General features: G+C 38.5%; 1 protein-coding gene across 5 annotated transcripts in view; it reads left to right on the top strand.

The window, feature by feature from the left end:
• Positions 1-21,315, top strand: part of FNIP2 (folliculin interacting protein 2) — a 47,708-nt gene that overhangs the window by 20,622 nt on the left and 5,771 nt on the right. For 3 of the 5 annotated variants that reach the window (XM_080589667.1, XM_080589668.1, XM_080589665.1), the window contains exons 2-16: positions 991-1,117; positions 4,232-4,363; positions 5,255-5,355; positions 5,438-5,509; positions 6,190-6,290; positions 6,437-6,526; positions 7,663-7,734; positions 8,358-8,487; positions 12,225-12,426; positions 12,993-13,081; positions 13,839-13,985; positions 14,111-14,280; positions 17,622-18,939; positions 19,643-19,799; positions 20,952-21,152. In XM_080589667.1, coding sequence (XP_080445793.1) covers positions 991-1,117; positions 4,232-4,363; positions 5,255-5,355; positions 5,438-5,509; positions 6,190-6,290; positions 6,437-6,526; positions 7,663-7,734; positions 8,358-8,487; positions 12,225-12,426; positions 12,993-13,081; positions 13,839-13,985; positions 14,111-14,280; positions 17,622-18,939; positions 19,643-19,799; positions 20,952-21,152 — 3,109 coding nt within the window. The remainder of the gene's footprint in view (positions 1-990; positions 1,118-4,231; positions 4,364-5,254; positions 5,356-5,437; positions 5,510-6,189; positions 6,291-6,436; positions 6,527-7,662; positions 7,735-8,357; positions 8,488-12,224; positions 12,427-12,992; positions 13,082-13,838; positions 13,986-14,110; positions 14,281-17,621; positions 18,940-19,642; positions 19,800-20,951; positions 21,153-21,315) is intronic. The other 2 variants (XM_080589669.1, XM_080589666.1) reach the window with 1 other exon arrangement.

Below are 21,315 nucleotides of genomic sequence, written 5' to 3'. Positions count from 1 at the left end.
TTAGGAAAGAATCTCTTACCTCTGCAGCCATGATCAGTCATGCTCTTCAGCTTCGTGCGGTAGCTTGAGGAGGCAAGTCGTGTGTCACGGCGTGTCTCTGAGGAGCAGGCAGGTTCTAGGTTCAGAGACTCCTTCTACTTCAGCTACAATCTCAACAATAGAATCACAGAATCATGAGGGTTGGAAAAGACCTCTCAGATCATGTGGTCCAACCATCCCCCTACCACCAATGTCACTCACTAAGCCATGTCCCTAAGCACCAGGTCCGACCTTTCCTTGAACACCCCCAGGGACAGTGACTCCACCACCTCCCTGGGCAACCCGTCCCAATGCCTGACTGCTCTTTCTGAGAAGAAATGTCTCCTCATTTCTGACCTAAGCGTCTTGGTTTCATCTACTAAACGAGTTTCATCATTGTTGCAGATCAAGTCTCAGTAATCTATGATAGCTCTTAAACCATGAACATCTCCGAAAAGAGGAAAAATAATACTTGGTCTTTTGGTTAAATATTGAAGAAATCATAGCTCATATTGACAGTAAAAAGATTGAAAACAATTCACTTTGTTTTGTTTAGAGAAGAGAAGGATGAGGGACTGTGTAATCCTCCCAGATTATGAAAGACTGTTGCAGAGGATGGAAATCCATTGTTCTTCATTACCACTAAGAGAATTGCACAAAACAGTATGCCTAACTTTCAGTAAAGGTGATCGAGACTGTATAGAGAAGGGAGTGCATTTAAGAGTAAAGCACCAGATTGTTGAGGCAGTTTTTTGTTTCTCTTCTCGAAAATTCTGAAAAAGGGTGAATGAAACTTGGTCTGGCTGTGCCAGCCTGTGTCTGTCCTTTGAGTTCCTTCTCAGAGTTCTGCGATTACAGTCCAATTCTTGTAAATGCTGAGTAAAAGATGTACTTGCTGAATACCTTTTGCTTTGCTTAAATAAGCTTGCAAAGTGAGCACACTGTTTTTAATATCTTGCTTATAATCTACAGCTGGTCCTCTTCAGAGTTTGACTTGAAAGAAATACGACTGATAGTTTACCAAGACTGTGAGAGAAGAGGCAGACAGGTCTTATTTGACTCCACAGCAGTCCGCAAAATTGATGAAGCTGTGATCCAGGTATGAAATGCTAACTGTGCTTTTGTCCTACCACTCTTCTGTTTGCCTTCCCAAAAGCAGGAATTTTCAAATGACAATGTGAACTTCATAATCTTATTTGTGATCTTTCACTTGTTCTGAGTTCTGTGATAGCTGCAATAAGAGCATTAGATGTGTGTTTAGACTCTTTGGAATCTGTTGTTTGGTATTTTTAAATATAAACATGGTATTGGAACTTAACCAACTTAAGCCTGACTTACTTTCAAGCAAAGCAATCTGTACCCCTTTAAACTGAGCACTGCCTTAGCCTTTTAATGTTGGATGTGATTGTTTTTTTGTTGTTAGCTGTTTGGGCAGTCCTATTGTTCTGGTGATGTCTAGCTTGTCTCTAAATGTGCTGGTCCTCCTTTAGTGTTTGCATTAGTAAAGTTGTTGGCTTTACGTAAATGAAAACAACTCTATTTTGTCTAACCACCTCATCATGTGTAAGACTAACACATGGCAGTGTATGGCCACATAACTTCTGATGATGCAAACAGAGGCAAGAGTAGGTACTGGGAAAATGCAAATTCTTTGTTCTGTTTTCCAGGCACACAAATTGTGGAATAATGTTTCTGGCAAACTTGGGTGATTTAAGACAAGCAAAACAATATTTTTTTTCTGCCATACTAGCTGTTTCTCTTCTGCATTGAATTATTTAAAGTTTGTTCTGAAGTCTTTGTTAAAACCAGCGGTTTTATCCTGGCAGACCAGTATGATGGTAGAATCCCTAGCTATATACAAATAGTAGTGACTTGTTGAAATTACTTATGCAGGTGCTTTCAAAAACAAACAGACAAAAAACTACAGCAATTTTTAACTATTTCAATCATACTGCAAATATATAATTGTTCCAAATGAGTCAGACTGATGAGCAGCATCAGCTGATGACTGATTATGAGCTTATAAGGGTAAATGGGTCAGACTGATCTGTTAATCCCTTCACCCACCACCCCATAAAACCTAGTGTCAATGTCCTTATTTTGTGTCTTAAAGCTGGTTGAAAACACACAGCATGTGAGGACAAAATGTGTGGAAGAAATGTTTCTGGCTCCATTTAAATGTTCAAAATACTCCCGTTTGCTTTAACACTTGAAAGGTGAACTGCAAAATGACCTATCAGAAATGGTGCAGCACTAGCATAAAACAGATTAAAATTTCCTTCATGGCATATTGTGAAGGATATGATCTGTTTTCCCAGCAGATGCTAGTCTAGGTACCCTTTTAAAAAAAAAGTGCCAGAGCACTGAATGATGAGTAGAGAGAACATTGACATTAAGTGAATGATATGCTACCAGTAAGTCTAGAACTTACTCAAATTTAAGACAGAATTGCTATTAAGCTGTCCTATTTAAACTGAAGTTTAGGGTGTTTGTGTGTATACTGTGCATTTATCCACTCTTCTAGAATATAATGTTTTATTCACATGAAATATTCAAAATACATTGTCTTTGAAACATGCATTAAATTTACCTGGGGGAACTAGCATTCCATTTAACCATATGTTTGTTTAATGTACTCATTTTTTTCAGTGTTTTTAATCTAATCTCCCATTCTTTCTGCAGATGGTGTATATCTGACTGCTTTTTATTTGGCATTTTTGTTAATAGCTTGTTAAGCACATGACTACTAACACTTGTGCATTATAAACACCTAACAACAGTGACAAAAGTAGTTACAAATAAATAGTAGGCCAAGAAAAAACACACAAAAGGAGTGCAAATATGGGATAACATACAGAAGAACAAGACTTTTTTTTATGCCAGGAGGTTTATTTTAAATCAACAGGGGTGTTCTACCATTACTGTACTCTAAACTTACAAAAAGGACAGATCGTCTGTTCCACTTTTTTTGTCTCACTCTTTCTGCATCTCTCCTTTTGCCTATTTCATCTCCTTGTCGTCATGATTTGAGTATTCTAAAGCTTACTACAGTTACTGCAGTGTAGTATTCAGTGTTTATCTGAAAAAAATCAGTCTTGTGGAATATTGGATTCTATTTTAATTTCCTGTTACAGTTCATTTCCCAAAATACAGGACATAAATTTGGCTGTGGCTGGGTTTCACTAGCCTCTTGGTTATTATAAATTCTTTTTGTCTGCTGCTTTCTTTTCTGTAAAGTGTTATCTACGGTTACCTTGGTCACGTTAAAATCTATCTTAGCTTGAACTCTGCTAGTGCATGTTTTCCAGTGAGGTACGAACTGGTACAAAAAGATTTGTTAAAATGTACTTCGTTCTGATGTGCGCCAAAGGAACAAGATCTTACATTAATGCACATTGAGTATATGTTCAGTAAGGGATTTCAAATTTCTTAAATGTGTAGCAAGTTTAATAGTGTGTGATGGTCTTAAGGCTATGTAAGCAGTCTTCATTGAAGGTTAGTTTTGTTAAATGAGTTAAATGCAGCATTTCTAATGAAAGATGTATAAATAGTATTAACGTAATTAATATTTTCCAAGGCTTCCTTTCCATCTCTTTGATCAGTTCTACAATGTTGTTAAACATAGTGACTTGAGAGTAAACTTTACTTAGATCCAGATGACTTAAATTAATTAGCTTTTTTGCAACTCCTATACAGGTTTAACTAATGGATTTTATAACCCACTACTTCTTCCAAATGATGCATTATTTATTCCTTGATTTTGTTGGCTGTTCTTCTGGTTAAGGATCTGATAATCAGTTGGGGAGCAAAAGTAATATGTGGTTTGACTAATTGTGCAAATGGTTACAGAAATTGATTTGTAAGCAGCCTATAGGTAAGATTTGTTTACATAAACTTTGGCAAGTGTTATGCAGAGCATGTGTTTGTAACAATTGGGGATGATCTTCCAGTAGAACTTTATCTGACTAATTACTCTGTGTGATATTGTCGAAACTTGTCTGAGGATCTAAATGTGAGAGTAATTCTGTATTTATTTTCTGTCATACTAGCCTTTTTTCTTATAAAATCAATACATGTGTTTTGAACCAAATAAGTGTTTTTGATTCTGTTGCTGAACAGTATTTTAAGAAAAATCTTGTCATGGTATTTTTACAGATGACAATCTTCATATTTACTTCGGTTGCTCTTATTATATTGCTTTGCTTTGATACAGAAAATGGCAGAGGATGCTCCTGTAAAGACTTCTGTCAAGAACTGCCAAGCAGGCAATGGGAACAATATTTCTTCCCATAGCCCCTCGATAAGCTGTATGCAAAATATCAAAGAGCAAATACCGAAGTATCAGGTAATGTTATTTTCTTACTTTTATATGTCTTACTTGAGAAGCCTTAACTTACATGTGCTGAATCACTAGTTATAATTCTAGTATTTTCAAGTTAAGGTAGATAACTCAAGCTTCTGATTATATTTTAAGTCTTGTAGTCTAAGAATACACGGGCACATCTTAAGCTTTTATTCTATCTTGACCTCTTTGAAAGCATTAGAAAATAATAGCATTAACAACTCAAAGTCAAAAGCACTAAACCGTTCCCTCTTCTAGTTATAAACATGACTGTCAGTCATATCAGTTCAGTTCTGAAGAAGCTGTTGAACATGGTAGATGAAAGGGACTAATGTCTCATTGTAACACGAAATTTCTAAGAACAATTTTTTGACACTCTGGCTGTCTGTGTGAAAGCATAAGCATTTCATCTAGAAAAAATAAAATTTGAAGTGTCTATAGAATAAGGTAGAAGAAAAATTATATGTAAGTAGGAGGTAAATCAGTTCCTTCAGAACTGATAACCTCAATATTTGTTGTTCATGATCAGTCTTTTGAAACATAAGAAGAAATCGGTCTGATCATTCTTAGAAATGCAGTCTTTACAAATTATTTTCCAATAAAACATACTTCTGAGAAGCTTTCTGTAGGGGCAGAAAAGAACTTACAAATTTGAATTGCGAAGATAGTTTAATGCTTGTAGCAGTCTCTCCTGCAGTGAGCAAAACCGACCACATCTTCCAGCTGTCCTTGCTTTTACTTGCATTTAGTGTGTCAGAACCACACAGGATCATAGTTTGCATGAAAAAGCAGAATGTATTCTCCGCTCAAAATGCAGCACTGTCACTATTCTCAGTTGAAATAGTATGTCAAGTCATTACTGACTTTGCTGTTCCTTTCTTCTTGTCTGTGTAGTACACTAGACCAGCCTCTGATGTCAACATGCTGGGAGAAATGATGTTTGGCTCGGTGGCAATGAGTTACAAAGGCTCCACCTTGAAAATCCACTACATACGGTGAGTGTCCTTTTCTGTGATGCGCTCCCCTGTCAGGCGCTTGGAACTGATGACTCACTGAAATGACTGTTTATCCTTTCAGCTCTCCCCCACAACTGATGATAAGTAAAGTCTTCTCAGCCAGGGTAGGAAGCTTCAGTGGAAGCAACAATAAGTAAGAACATCTCTCTTCTTCCCCTCCATACCCTCCCGCCCCCGTTCTCCTCCAATACAGTTGTCTTTCCTTTTTTTTTCCCTTTTGTAGGCCTTCTGTCACTGCTTTGAGATTTGACTTAGCTGAAGTGGAAAGGTCTAGTAGAAAGTTGGAAATGGAGGCTGGATTGTGGGTTAAGTGTTAACTTGATAAGTCTCAGCCAGGACATTCATATTTCAAAAAAAACAAAACAAAAAAACCACCACACCTCCCTGAGTTTCTGCTTCTTAATTTGTCAAAGACATGCCATAAACTTCAGAGGTTAGGTACTTTGGACATTCAAAACATATACCCTTTCCAGCTGCCAGAAGAGTGCAGCAGTATATGTTGCAAGGAGCACTTCTGTTTTCTTCAGCAATAGCAAAAGTTACTGTTTCGCATCTATTCTCTTCTCAAAAATGGGCAACTTTGAATAAACTGAATCCCATGTGTGATATACAGAAGCTTACAACAACTCAGAGGGAGTTTATATAGAAAAAAGGGACTCTTTCCTTTTAGTTTCAGAAAACCTACTGGTCCTTCAAATGTAATTGTAAAGTTAATCTTCATTTTTCATTTTTTCATAAAATGAGTCTAATCTTCAAGCTAATACTAATGACTATTGATCAAGTTAGAAACACTGCCTTTTTCTCTTTTCTTAGCTTACAAGATAGCTTTGAATATATCAACCAAGATTCCAGCTTGGGAAAGCTGAGCTCTAATCAGAATGGTTTGGGAACCTGTCGCAGTGGAAGTAATTTAGGTAAATATTTGCAGGTTCTGTCTTTCTAAAAGTGTGACACCATCTGTTCCTTTAGTTTGGTTTCTTTTATTTTTTTTTCCTGTGCATCATCTTTTCCTTTAATTTTTTTTGCGTTGCGTTTTCTCTACATTGCTTTTGTTTCCTAGGTGTGTTACAGCTGTGTAGCAGCAAACTGCTGCAGGGTGTGTCTGAAGGAGGTCCCCTCCGCCTCATCCGCAGTGCTTCTTTCTTTGCAGGTTTGTGTGGAATGCCAACCACAGTGTGACCCATCCATATGCACACACAAATCCAGCTCCTTCTGAATTCTTACAAGAGAAACATAATTACTCTCTAGAAATAGAAAGGGCTGAGATAGTGACAACAGACAAATGTGGCTTTATACTTAAAATCTTTCTTCCAAACAACTGGCTGAATTAATTGCTTTTTGTTGATTTTCTGTTTCCAATTCCAGTGCTTAATTTTAAAAACATTTTTATGCAATGCGTTTAATAATAAATGAGCCCTTATATTTCTTAGAGAAGTTATGCTTCTTGCCTTGCTGATTTCTTGCTAGTGTGGAGGTGTACTGCTGATAATACAGCTTTTTTCTTTTCTTATATCATACTAATTTTCTAAAAGTAAAAAAAACACCTTTCAAAACTACTTCTTGAGCTAAGTCTGAAGGGCATTAAATTTTTCAACAATATCAATTTCTTTAATTTTTAAAAACTTAACACTGCTTTACATAGTCTCCTTTTACAGGCATACTGATGACCCATGCAGGTGGGTAGATATTAGGCTTAATTAGTTCTGTTAATTAAAAAAAATGAACTTGAATACCAATGCAGTTTCTTCACAGCCTTTGCAAATTTTGCATGCTCTACAATTTCAGTGACTGCACTACTAACACTTCAGTATAGTACATCATAAGCTGAATGTTTCTTACCATGAAGCTTTGTAGATAATAAATCTCTGCTTGGGGAGTAAATCAGAAGCTTGAAGGACATGTTTGACTATTCTGTTGTAACATTTAACCTTTGTAAATTAATAATCTTGCAAACAAAAAAAGTTGAGTGACAGATGGTAGTACCACCAGTTCTTGTAATCAAAAATCGGATGCACTTTGTAATGTAGACTGTATTCACATTCTTAAGCTTCTTAGAGACACTTTAGATTGGGCCAAGTAACTAACTTCCTCTAGTAACATGACATTCAGTATAGACCTAGTGTTTGCTACCACCTCTGCTCACGCAACACTGCGTATTTGGAGTAATGGTACAGGATGTAACTTTGGTGTTTTGTGACCTTTAGTCTCAAGCATGTTTTTTAAATGCTGACAAATAGTATAATGAGTTAAGTAATATTTTCTATTGATCTGATCTGTTTGTTTTAGCACACAGTACACCTGTTGATATGCCCAGCAGAGGACAAAATGAGGACAGAGACAGTGGCATTGCTCGGTCAGGTATCTGCTGTTTCTCTTGTTTGCCTACTTTTGTAATTGTTACAGTTCTTTGGCTCAGTGGATCACGTGGAATTTAGGCACCTTTATGACAAAAATCCAAACTTCTTCGACATCTGCTGAGCAGTCTTCTTTCTGCTATTGCCCTAAGACTTTATGCAAGAATATTTCTTGTGATACTCCTTGTTTACAGTCATTGTTTTGTTTTTTACCAATCTATAAGATGGAGGAAGAACTGGTTGGTCCTTTAACTATAGCAAGGGAAGAGAAGAGGTGTTTGCACTGAGTAGAAAAAGAAGGTCAAGAGACCAAGAGGTATATCTAGTGTAATGAGAGAGCAAACACATCTTATGGCAGAATGCTTTTAATGAGAATAAGATGACTTTTAATATGTTCTAGGAGGAAAGATCCCTGTCTTTATAAGAAAATAATACTCTATGGCAAGAAGAATTTCTTAAAATGATTGTGCCTCCTGTTGCAAGCAAGTTACATGAAAACTGCTCTAATTCTCTTATAAAGAGCAGCAAGCAAGAACAATGTTTATGTGAATTTGTTCCCAGTCAGAGTATAAAGAAAAGCATTTAACTGGCACTCATTATGTGTGTATTTTTTTCCTTTTTCGATAGCATCTCTCAGCAGTCTTCTGGTCACTCCTTTTCCATCTCCAAGCTCTTCATCATCATCTTCTAGCAGCTATCAACGTCGCTGGCTCCGAAGTCAGACAACTAGTTTAGAGAACGGAATTATTCCAAGGTGGTGAGTGCAACACCTTTCTGCTTACAACAGCTGTTTGGCAATAATTTAAGCTAAGTAGAGTTTAAACCTCTTTTATTTAAAAGGACGAATTCTGTCGTAAATACTGTCAGCTCATTCTGATTTCTGTGCATGTTAGGTAATATTGCCAGTATGAGGGAAGATCAAGTTTTGGCTGAGTGTGAGCTACAAGACCTGATCTGACATACTTACTGAATGTAGAGTCTGTGTCTAAAGACCCCGTCCTGAAAAGCAAATTAAACTTTTCTCTATTTCTGAAGGAGCAGAGCAGCCTGTTGAGATGAAAGAGACTGTAACAGCACCACTGCCATAATAACATTATACCATGATGAAGTCTTGACTAGTGAGCAATTACTGAAATTGTGGAGTAATAGCCCATGACAATTCTCTTGGCTAGCACTGGGTGTTCCTGATGCGACTTCTGCCAAAACAGGAAGAAAAAAAGGGCTGTGATCAAAAAGCTTGGCTTCTGTTTTGGAATTTTATTAGCTTTTGTGGCTCAGTAGCATAACAAAGCATGGAATGCAGCAGACCTTTTGTAGCTAACAAGCAAATTTTTCTGTTGTCAGTTGCAAAATAGTGAATGGGTCTTGATTATCTGCTCATATGTACTCATCTACCTGCACCCAGAAACAGTATGGAATTAGTGGAGGACTACAAGAAATTTGTACTGTGTGGCCTGTGTTACTCTTCACTGTCTTCAGTTAGGAGAACCTTAGAAACTGCCAGTTGAAATATGTGGTCTACTACAAAAAAAAATAAAAACCCACTCTATTTTTGATAAGCCTAATTTCAAATGTTATAATTGTCTCAACTTCTTTCCCTAGTGTCAACAATTGAACATTTTCCCTGGGTATTTTTGCAGAATCATTTTTAACATGAATCATGCAGTTGCACTTACGTAGTGGTCATGATTTCTAAATCATTCCGACAGTTGAAAAGGAGTTAGTAAACATTTTGCTTTCAGTAAATGGAAGTACTTTCTAGTCTAGTTTCCTAAAGAAATAAGACAACGTGTGAAAATGTTAAAACAGCGAGGAGGAAATAATTTCAGGCAAATTAAAGTAGCATCTGCATTTTGACAGCTGGAAGGTTCTTCAAAGTGTTATGAATGTAACAAATTGTTTAAAGGAAAGTAGCTGTACCGGGCTTCTAATTCACTGGAGGGAATAGCTTGTCTTTTTTCCTCATGGGAGAATCCGTGCTGCAGAAAGATCTTGGAAACAGGGCATTACTAGTTCTGCTGTTTAGAACTGCTTTTGTTTTGGGGTTCTTTCTGAGCCAAATGGCCTCTTCAGATACTTGTTTTCTGATCGCTTGCTGGAGAAACAGTAGGTTTCCGGCTGAATACTTCGATGACAGCAGAGTTTGCACTTCTGTTTGTACAGCCAAGACTCCACCATTTTCATGACTAATGTCTTAGGCCAGTAGCTCAGAGAAAATGAGATATATAGCTGGAACTTCATGTAGTCAATTGGCAGCCAAGCTAGATTAGCAGCTTTGTTGAAAAGGCTTTTCTTGCAGACCACAGTTCTTCAAATTCTGTTCCTGAGAAGCAGTACAAAAACTTGTCATGATTCTTAGATGCTGACTGACCCATCCTTTCCAAACTTCCTTGGGAATTTCTGTCTCTGCATGCAAGTTCCTGAAGTTCAAATGAGGTTGTGTTTTTGTCTTGAACTCTGGTTTCCCACAAACTGTTTTTGCTGGGGTTTTGTTGTTTGTTTTTTCCTGTATTCCTGGACTTGTACCTCTATGATGAGAAACTTTCGTGTGTATAGTTTTGTTAAACCAATTAAACTGTAAAGCGTTTATTTTTAGAATGAACTTAGAATGAAAGCTTAGGATTCAGACTTTCCTCTTGGTAATTGCTTCATAGGGGCTTACAAATGCCACAGGTTTCATTTCAAGATAATTCTGATACAAAAAGCTTTCAAGCATTTAATTACCGCTCACTGATATTGCAGACTTAATTTATGAGAAAAGTCCAGAAGCAAGCTTTCTCTGAGCTGCTGCTCTGAATGTGTCCATTTTGTGTTCCTACAGCTTTTTCTTGTCTGTGCTTACCACTTGCTCCTTATAGTTCCTCAATGTGGACTGAAAGCCATTATTCAATTAAAATATTCCTTTCAAAAGAAAATCGTATACACTACAAGACATTTTTCAGTTAATTCAGAAAATTTAAGCAAGAAAAATAATCTTTGCAAATCCAGTAACATCAATATCTATCACTGCAGTGTGAGTATTTATGGAGAAATAAAGAGGGGCTGGGGGTTGCCACCCTTTTGTATAATGACAGAAAACCTTATGCTGGCAGATACCTGTAGGTAGTATCTAATTCAGTTGCCCACTCAAAGGACTAACATGGAATTTAGATCAGGTTGGTCTGGAGCACATATAGTTGAGTTTTGAAAATCTCCAAGGAGGGAATTCAAGAACCTCTCTGGGCAACCAATTTGTGCTTTATTTTTTCTGTGAAATTTTTTCACTTATAACCAGAAATTCCCCTGCTGCATCTTGTTTACAGCCAAAGGTTGAGTGAACCTGTTCACCTTGAAGACTCTGCTTCTATTTTCTGGATAACTACCCACTGGTTATTAAAAGATAGCAATCAGGTGTCCCTTCAGGCTGAACACACCTAGCACTTTCAGACTTTCCTTTTGTCGTGTGATCCGGGTTCCTTACCTTTTTGGTATTTCTTTGCTGGCCTTGCTCCAGAACTGGACACACTTCTTCTGAAGTGGCCTCGTAAGCTCCCAGTAGAGGGGAATGATCATTTGTCTAATGAGCTGTTGACTAGGAAGACTCTTGCCTAGTCACCTTAGCAGGTACTTAATCTTCGTCAGTGCCTGTGCGCACTACTGACTCATGTTCATCTTGTTCTCCACCAGGATGGCCAGGGCCTTTTCTGTAGGATGACACCTGAATGGTCAGCACCTAAGCCATACAATTGCATGGTCGTTATTGTTGAATTTCAGGAGGTGTCTGTTGGCCTGTTACTAATTAAGGTCCTTCTGAGTTTTCAGAAGGATACTCTACATGCTCCAGGTAGTGTTGCTGCAGGTGTGTTCTGATCCACAGGCCAAGTTGATGAAGATACTAAGCAGTCTTGATCAGTGTCAATTGATGTGCAATACTGAAAGCTGGCAACACTTATAGAAGTTTTGTAGCAGAACTCTCCAGTGAATAAACAGAGCTTGGGAAAATAGTAATGATTACAAAATAGCCACTATTTTAATTTTTTTAGCAGAAAACAAAGCATTTTAAATAAAGTGTGTTGAACTGATGTATTTGTAGACGTTGTTTTCAGTGATTAATAAGTGGTGATACTTTGTCTTCGTTTTATTTTGTAAATTTCCTTTAACCTTTTTTTTTAATGACTTTATCTGTTGTTTTTCTGTTCCCTTTTCTTAATCTCCCTTAAAGATAAATCCATAAGGAGGGTATCTGTAGTAGTTCTGTTTCAGAGGAAAGTGTTCACCCCATGTTAATTGCTAGCCTCTTTGAGGGTTGCCTTACTTTTGATCTGTTGGAGCAAACTTAAGTCTTATCTGTCATTATGCTGGGTATCCTCTGATTATGGAGACATGACAGAAAAGTATTATGTAGGCAGTAGAAGGAAAATTATTCTTAGGTTTCCTTTTTCTATATAAAGAGATGAATAGAAGACTAGTTGCTGTTCTGTGCATGGCTAACTGTCCTAACAATCTGTCTTGTAGGTCCACTGAAGAAATGTTCAGTATGGCTGATGAAAGCTGTAGCTCCAATCCTGCAATGGTCCGGAGGAAAAAAATTGCAATCAGCATAATCTTCTCTCTGCCTGAAAAAGAAGAAGCACAGAGAAACTTCCAGGATTTCTTTTTCTCTCACTTTCCGCTTTTTGAATCCCACATGAACAAGCTGAAGTATGCAATAGAAAAGGTACAGAACACTGGTTTGGTTTGATGTGGAAATATGTGTCAAATAGAGTGAAGTATTTCAGAATCATAGATGAAGAGTGGGAGAAAGTGTGTGATTTGAAGCTTCCTTCTCTCCTTACCACACACAGTCTTGAGCCTAAGCCCCATGTTGGAACTCAGCATTTGCTGAAAAGAAGCTGTAGTTTTTTTCTAGTCAGAAGGAAAATAGAGATTTATGGTGTGTGGCTTTTCTTTTCCTCATATTTCACTACGAGTTTGTTCTGACTCCCTAGAGATCGTGGAAAGGATAGTGTTCTATCTTTTTTGTGCTGCCACTAAATGAGTGGTAACAAAAGTTTGTTGTCTTCCCCTTACTCTCTCAAAAATGTTCTCCTGTCTCTCCATGTTTAGTTTTAGGAGTTGGTTTTTCATCATGAGGTGGAGGGAGGTTGGCAGCTACTGCTGTCCTGAGCGGTTGCATAACAGTCGGGCTAGATCTTAATTATTTTGACGTGTTAATGAAGCTTAAAAAGATGAAGAATGCGAGTCCTTTAAGAAGTTGTTTTGTGTCTTTAACTCTTAATTAAGGCCATGATCTCATGTAGAAAAATAGCAGAATCCAGCCAAAGAGTGCAGGTTTATATCAGCCGAGTCATGGATGCCCTGGGAGAATTCAGGTGAGTTGATGGAATTCTGAATTACAAGGAGAGTTGTTCTCATGAACCTCTAAAGATATTTGTCACTTTCAATTATAAGCGACTGAATGCAGGATTTTGTAATTTAGCTGGTTTTAAAGTTAGTGCGAATGAATTTTCTGTGCTGGGTACTGGGTATACGTTTTCTAAGAACTTAAGCAAAGGTAGCTCAGCCATTTTCAGAATGAAAATAAATCGAGTACTTTGTTTTGCTCACTTGTGCTTTGGACTGTCAGCCTTTAAGACCTCAGCAAGAGTTGGATTCTGCTGATGTCTGCAGGCAAATGGATTGATTGTTATATTCAGGCAGTTGAGTTGTCTACTCCGAAGTGTAGATGCTGGACAGTGAAACTGACAGGAAAGTTATTGTCAAAGGCACTTTTTTGTACCTAAAAGAGGAAAAGATGACAGTCCAAGAAAAGGGTTACCTCCCCCCACCAAATAATTGGCACTTCTCTAAATAAAACTACATAGGGGAATGCAAGAAAGGGAATGATATGCAATTCATATGAAGACACTAAGTTGCTGGTACACTGAATTAAACAGGCTAATTTTCAGGGACACTAAGTAGTTGGAAAACTTTTCTAGATACACTAGTTTGCTTAGTCTCCTAGCTCCTACCTAAATAAACGCATAAATAAAAATCAATAGACAATAGAAGGGAAAATAGGCTACTTGTATTTGCAAATCTGAAATGTATGTGTTAACATGTCAATCTTTGGGAATCTTCTTTGAGCAGAATTACCATCTGGAACCTATATTCTGTTCCAAGGATTGCAGAGCCTGTGTGGCTTAATATGATGTCCAATACCCTGGAAAAGAACCAGCTATGCCAGCGTTTTCTTAAAGAATTTACCTTTCTGATAGAACAGATCAACAAAAACCAGTAAGCTTTTATTTCCCCCCTCTACCCAACCCCTTCCCCCCCAAAAAAATGTTTCTTAAAAGCTTGTGTGCTTCCCAGAGCATGTGGGTATGTTCTGACACTTAATGTAATATTCTTTCTCCTAGGTTCTTTGCTGCTTTGTTAACTGCGGTGCTGACGTATCATCTGGCTTGGGTGCCAACTGTAATGCCAGTTGACCATCCTCCCATAAAAGCCTTCTCTGAGAAGCGCACATCACAGTTTGTGAACATGCTGGCAAAATCACATCCATATAACCCTCTCTGGGCACAGCTTGGTCAGTAGGAAGTTGAAAGCTTTCCCTGCATCCACTTCTCTTACCTAAGCTACTTGGAAGTATGCATTCCTCTGTGTATACAGTTAAAATTGGATGTTGTTTCTCATGGTAGATCTGGACTAGTACAGCTGAGCTTTGCAGTGATAGCTTTTCTGCCACTGGCTTGAGATTACTTGACTGGTGGTAGAACTCCGGGTGACGTGATGATTTGCCTTGGTGTAAGCTGAGCAGAGTTGCCAACAGATGTCTTGAATTAAGCTAAAGAGTATTTGCAGGCCTGCAAGCATAGCCTAGGTGCTCAGTTCTTCACTGGTTCCTCGTTGTCCTCCAGTTACACTGCCTGGTTAATTAGTTTTCTATAGTAATCTTAAGAGGGTGCAAATACTGTGAATGACCTAAGCAGTTTGGGAAGAATGAGGGGAAACAGACTGGATGGAGAGAATGTAGTTGAGACTGTCCCGGCTGCCTTCATTTACCTCTTCTTCACGGAGATACCATGGACACAAAGACAGCAGAATAAAAGTATGGCAAGTAGCAGTGCCTCCATTCATTCAGAGTTATGTGAGTGGGCTTGGGACAAGATTTTCTCTTTATTCCAAGCTCCTCAGGTTGTTCTCTAACAAAAATTATGTAGTTTGTTATTGTGGTACAGGGAATTAAATAATTGCTATCAAACGAGTGGGTGAGAGAGTTCAGAACAATGCTGCCAGTGGTAAAATCCTTCAAAATTTTTCCTTGTCTTGGCAGCAGGTGTGAGTTTGGTATCAAATCAGCCTTAACTTTCAATGTTACAATATATTGACATACATGCACACTAAAACAGTAATGTGACTTCTGCACTGTGATCTTGGTCATGTTTCTTCCTTATCGTCTAGCTTAGCTCTCCACAGTCTTTAAGAAATTAAGAATTGTTACCTCAGCTGTATAGTTGTAATAGAAGTTTCCTGTTTTAGCATGTCTTTAAAAACTTATGCATGGGAGAAATGGGTTAGACATCCAGGGAGGGAAAAACAGAAACATGCTTAGGGTGTTAAGGACAGAGCCAGGCTGTGGCTACAAAAAAAAGAGCTGGAGTGGGAGGTGTAAGATAAGCAGTAGGTCTTGTGGTACCTCCCAGGAGCTGCCACTGGTGACTGGTCAAGAAATCATTTCCTCTTTTTGCCTTTCCAGGCTGTGCATTGCTACGAGCACTGGCCCAACTGAGTTCTGAGTGGCTGAACTCAAAATGCTTACTGGTTTTGTTTGGTTGTTACGAAGCCCAAAAGCTAGTATCAGGTGGTTGCAGCAACTGATGTGCAAAGTAAGATGTTGCCCTCTGCTGGTCCCCTTCTTTAGAAATAATAAAGTGTCTGGGTGCTTTAAAATAGAAATGACTTTCTATGAAGTGTTGTGCTGTACGTGGCTTTCCACATCCAGAACTATGTTCTCACTAGATACTACATATCAATTACAATTACATAGATGCATTTGTATTTAATACTGTAAGGAAGGCGTACTCTTTTAAACATGAGCTTCAATCTAATGTGCTTAGCAATAGCGTGTTTTGAGGACCACAGTTGTGACTTTTCTTACTGTTGCATCAGTAATGTTGTATTTAAAGTCAACCATGCAAATGAATGCTAAGCCTGAATCCAGTTTCTTTAGCAACTGTGCACAACTTGAAAGAAAATCTATCTTCCCATTTCCTTTCCAAACTGCTAGTCCTTGTGGCCCATCAGGCACTGAGGTTAATGGAATTCCACCTGAGCAGTCTTCAGCTTACTTGGTTACTGAGGAATGAATGTGCTGGCCTGTTAAGCCATCAGACAGGTTGCAAGGGTGCCCCTAACTGGGGGAAGAGAGTGTACTCGTGCCACCGTGCAGCAGTCTCTCTGGTGCATCACTGGCATCGTGGGAAATGACAGGTCTTGGTGGGGAAGACAGCAAGTGAGAGAAGTGGAATTACTGTCTTGTTGATCTCTGTTCTGCAGGACTAGAGTCAGGAGTGTTATTACTTCTGTGTGCAGTGCGGCTCAGAGGAAGATGGGCATGAATTTTGTCTTTGGCTGTTCTCCCCTTCTGATGCTGAAATCAGGCTTCTCTTGCTCTTGGTAGAAACCTTTCTAAAGCTATGATTGTTTCATATAGCATTGTTTCAGGAGGCTTGCACAAAACTCTTGATGGGATATTCAGTCCAGAGCATTTGAGCCAGCCCTCGGTAAGGACTTAGCACCTAGAAAAATGTGTTAGATTAGCAGACAGCTTATAATGCCTCAAACCAGAGAAATCTGCTTTCAATGTGAGTGCTTATATTGGCTAAAGAAAATTGAGCTTTTGGTGGCTGCTTCCCATCTGCTGGTGATGTCAGCCAGGGTTTGGTTGGGCAAAGACATTTAGAGGGTGTGCTCTAATGGGTGTTGAGTGAAGACAGCTGGGTTAACCTGGTAATAGCCAGTTTTCGAGTTAACCCATCTTTGTCTCTAATAGTGTGTGAGAACTTTTCTGTACCAGCCATCTGTCTGTTTATTTCTCCCAGAATGTTGGGTGGAAACCCTCCAGCTGACAGTGTGATATGCTGCTGGAAGATAGATGGCTCTTCTCAATAAAGTAGGGTATAGTGGTTCTCCAGGATAAATGAGCTAGCAAATAAGCAGTTCTAGGGAGACTTAGATTATGCCCTAGTACCTACTTTTCATATTATGATTGTGTTTTAAATAATGAATATATTTTCTAGTCCTCCCCTACTTCCTACAGAAGTAAAAGGTAAGTGAGGTTGACTCCCAGTGCACAGAAGTGCATGTGCCTTGCACAGTAAAGTAGTCGTATTTTCAGAACCACATTTATTAAGCTGATACTGCACCTTTTCTGCTGTTTTGAATATCTGAATCTTGAAAAATACTATTTAGACTACATCTGTATTAGAATTTGGTTAACAGAAAGGAGAAGAAAAAGTGAGTGCAATTAAAGAGAATATTTTGGGGGGAACTAGTACAAAATTTGAAACCCGTGATACTGTTTTCTGAGCTTTGGATATATATTCTTCAGCAACTGTTGTGTCAAATTCCAAGTGATAACACGTTGTAAACGTTTTATGATTAAAAACCTGTAATCGATTTGAACTGCAAGAAACTGAGTAGTAACAGTCAAACCTTCACAAGGACACCAAAACCCTTTTGGATGTGAGTTGGATGTAAGAAGTGTGAGGAGATTTCTTTTTTTATTCTGGTATTTTCAACTTCTATGAATTTACCATGAAAGAAATGAAGTCTGCAGTGAATGCTGTTTCAAAATGTGTTGAATGTAAGTGGTATAGCTTATTACAGCCATGTATAAGCATGTGAAATTCTCGTTTTCCTGTCTAGGTGATCTCTATGGTGCCATAGGCTCTCCGGTTAGATTGACTCGAACTGTTATTGTTGGAAAACGTAAAGAGTTGGTGCAGCGCTTGCTGTATGTCCTAACTTACTTCATTAGGTGCTCTGAGCTACAAGAAAATCAGCTGACTTGGAGTGAAATGCTTGGGGAAGGAGAACAAGTGCTAAATGGAAGCAAGATCACAACTGCACTAGAAAAGGGAGAGGTAGAGGAGTCTGATTATGTGGTGGTCACTGTCAAAAATGAACCTGCTCTTGTGCCTCCGATCCTACCTCCTAAGAGTGATGGAGGTAAGAACAACAGTATTGCAGGGTGGGTACATAACCCAGAAGGCACTTGCACTACGCCAGATTCTTCAAAAGAAAAGAAAGAAGCAATAGGAAAAGTCAGTCAGAACTCTGCCATAGCTGTCGATGGTCTAACTAGCACTTTGCATAATGGAGCAGCTGATGGTAGGAAAAGAACTGTCACTGATACAGGGGCTGGATCCTACCACTTTGAAGAGCAATCAAAGTTGGAGAATTTAATGGATATAAGGAAGAACAAGAACCAGACTGAAAGGAAAGTGGAAAAGCAGTTGTCTAGCAGGTCATCTGCTTTACCTTGTCCTGAAAGGTCTGGCCACAGGAGTTCCCAACTGGAAAAGGTCACCTTTCGGATCGGAAGTTCTGCGTCACCAGAGTCAGACTTTGAAACTCAAAGGAGAGAAATGGAAGAGAATCTGAAGGCATTTAGAAAAAATCCAGAGGTGGTAGTACATTGTGCCTCAAGTTCCACAGATCTGACTGTGGATGTTTCCCAGAATCAAAAAGAAAGTTGCGAAGCTGCCTTTTTGCCCTTCAGTAAACCCAGTATTTGTTATGCACAGATTCCACCTTGTGAGGGGAAGGAGCGTATGCTTAACCAACATATGGAAACTAAAGGAACTGAAATGAATTTAGGGAACACAGTATCTGGTGAACCACTTTTGTCCACTGGTAACATAGAAACTGTAACATTGCCAAGCTTGAAAGAAACTAGAACTTTATGCTCTGGCAATCTGGAGAGCTATTCACCTGACTGTGTGGAAGTAGGTTCTGCTGTCAGAAAGGAGTCCCCTAAAGTAAGTGCTAAAGATATCCCCTATGGGGATGCTGGAAGGAAAACCCCCTTCAGAGTTGAAGGGGACATTCCAAGGAATGAGAGTTCAGACAGTGCTCTTGGAGCCAGCGATGAAGAAGGTGATTGTATTCCTGATGAAGTTCATCATGATAATGTCAGCAAAAGACTCGAAGAGTTTGCGGAAGTGGAGCTTCCTTTACCAAGGTAAAGGAGTTTAACTTACAACTAAACAGAGATGAAATTTGTTGCAGTGTTAGAGATGTTTAGAATTTCAAGTCTGAAATCCACTGGGATCTTGATTGAGTTCCTTGCAAACAAATTCATACCATCCACTGGTAGTGTGTTTAGGATTCTTGTTAACAGAGTTGGCAAACAAACAAAAAAATGAAAAGCTTTTGGTACTGAAGTTTGGTGACAAAGGTTTTCTTCAAATGTTTAATAAAAAAAAATCTGACTTTTTTTATGGATTGCCTGAAACACTGTGTAAACAATTCCATCTGAGGACTAGCAAAATTTCATCTTTGCTTAAACTGACAAATACTAAACAGATTTGAAAAATAAGAGCATCTTATTTGAAAACTTCTGAGCTTTACAGGTGCACATGGAGCTTGCTGATGCACATGTTAAGTAGATAGGAAGATTTTTGGTGCTTGGGCTGAGTGTGAGAACTCACATTTAGCAAACCTGTTAACCACAGAACAAGGCCGGGGGGCATATATACCCCAAGCTCTGCTACATGCAGACCTGCCTTTTCTGAAATTTGAAGGAATCAACACAATGTTAAATTTTTAAAAATAATTAACATTTTTTTAGAGGTAGGTGTAGTAAATCAAACACTATCCATATCATCATCTGAATGGAGTCTGTCAAGCAAGAATCATACCTGCTTTGTATTTCTTTATTTCAGGTCAAACACAATCAGCAGTCAGTGTGTGAAAAACTTTGGAAGATCGCTTCTGGGTGGCTACTGTCACACATATGTGCCTGATCTAGTGCTGCATGGAGTAAATAATGATGAAAAACTCAAGCAGTGTCTACTAGCAGACCTCCTTCATGCGATACATGTGAGTTAAAGTACTGTTCCAAGTCATAGTGCGAGTTGTTGCTATTACTGAGAAGCTAAAGCTACAGAAACATGGTAGTTTGTACTTTAAATAAGACCTGTTTCACTGTACTCGCCAGTCCTTAACAGCCACAGCTGATGTCTGCTTTCTTGAAAGAAAACCCCTTAAAAGACTGAGAAGCCTGTTCATGCAAGAATCACTCCTTTCCCCTTTATACTCTCTTAAGTCTTTTCTTGAAAGATGAATGCAGAAAAATGTTTGCAACTTGAAGTTACAAACAAGGAAAAAAACTGACTGCTTCTTTTCAGTCACAATAGCAGACAGTTACCTGTATTTCATAAAAATGGTACACAAGTTGTTGGAAACATCTTTGTTTACCACTTAGTGGCACGTGTTGCAAGGGAGATGAAGTCCTGTGGAAGCCTGTGTTATACTAGGCTGTAGCAGAAATGACTGACTGCATAAAGTAGTTAGCTGTAGGTAAGATCTTTTGTGATATTCTTACTATACTTTAACTACACCAAGTAACTTACAACGAATCTTTCACCAAAGGAATGTTAAGTGTTTAGTATGCAATATTAGGTGTTTATCTAGTGATTGTCAATTGCTTCTTTCTATAGCAATCAAGAATCATCCTGTAGGAATGAGTTAAACACTGTCCATGATGGTGATACGTGTGCAGTTGTTTAAACACCAAATTGTTCTAATATGATACTGTCTCTTCATATATACCTTGCCATCATTGTGCATAGTGAAATCCCTTACAGTCAGTATAACCACTCACTGAATCAGTGTAATTAATACTCTTGTTTTGGAAGAAACTTAACCTTTGCAAGAAGGCTGGAATACTGTTAGTGAAGAAAAAATATCGGAGTAGTGATTCTGAAACATTACTCAAAAAAAAAGAATTAAGTGCCTTAATCAAATTGGCAGTTTAGGCTCCACTGACCTAACATTACTGGATGTCAGCTCTGTCTCTGAAACTGGTATTCTGTCTCATTTTTTGAGATGCCTTTGGTTTTCTACTGGACAAAAGCATTCATTTGGACCACTTTATCCCTTGCCTCAGAGTGAATAAAAGTGGAGCCTCAAACTAAGTTGTGGAAATGTGCATGAAAGTTTTCCGTAATATTTGTCTTGCATCTCTTGCAGCATCCAGTGCTAGATGAACCCATAGCAGAAGCTGTCTGCATTATTGCAGACACAGATAAATGGAACGTACAAGTAGCTACCAGCCAGAGAAAAATGATGGACAATGTGAAGTTAGGCAAGGATGTCTTGGTCTCGAGTCAAGTATCCAGTTTACTGCAGTCTATTTTACAGCTTTATAAACTCAATCTCCCAGCTGACTTTGTAAGTATTTCTTTACTGAAAACTGAAGCTAATGAAAATTGTTTAGTTTAAATAGCAAATGCAGAGTTTTGCACACTGCGTATTTTATTGGGTTGTTTCAGATATTAGTTTATTGGCATAGCAAAGTTGGTGCAATGTATTTAAAAGAATGCATGCTACAGTC

Source organism: Anser brachyrhynchus (assembly GCF_964034855.1).
Source record: "Anser brachyrhynchus genome assembly, chromosome: 4".
Taxonomy (NCBI): Eukaryota; Metazoa; Chordata; class Aves; order Anseriformes; family Anatidae; genus Anser; species Anser brachyrhynchus.
Note: the sequence above shows the minus strand (reverse complement) of the source record. Positions and strands in the feature narration are given on the sequence as shown.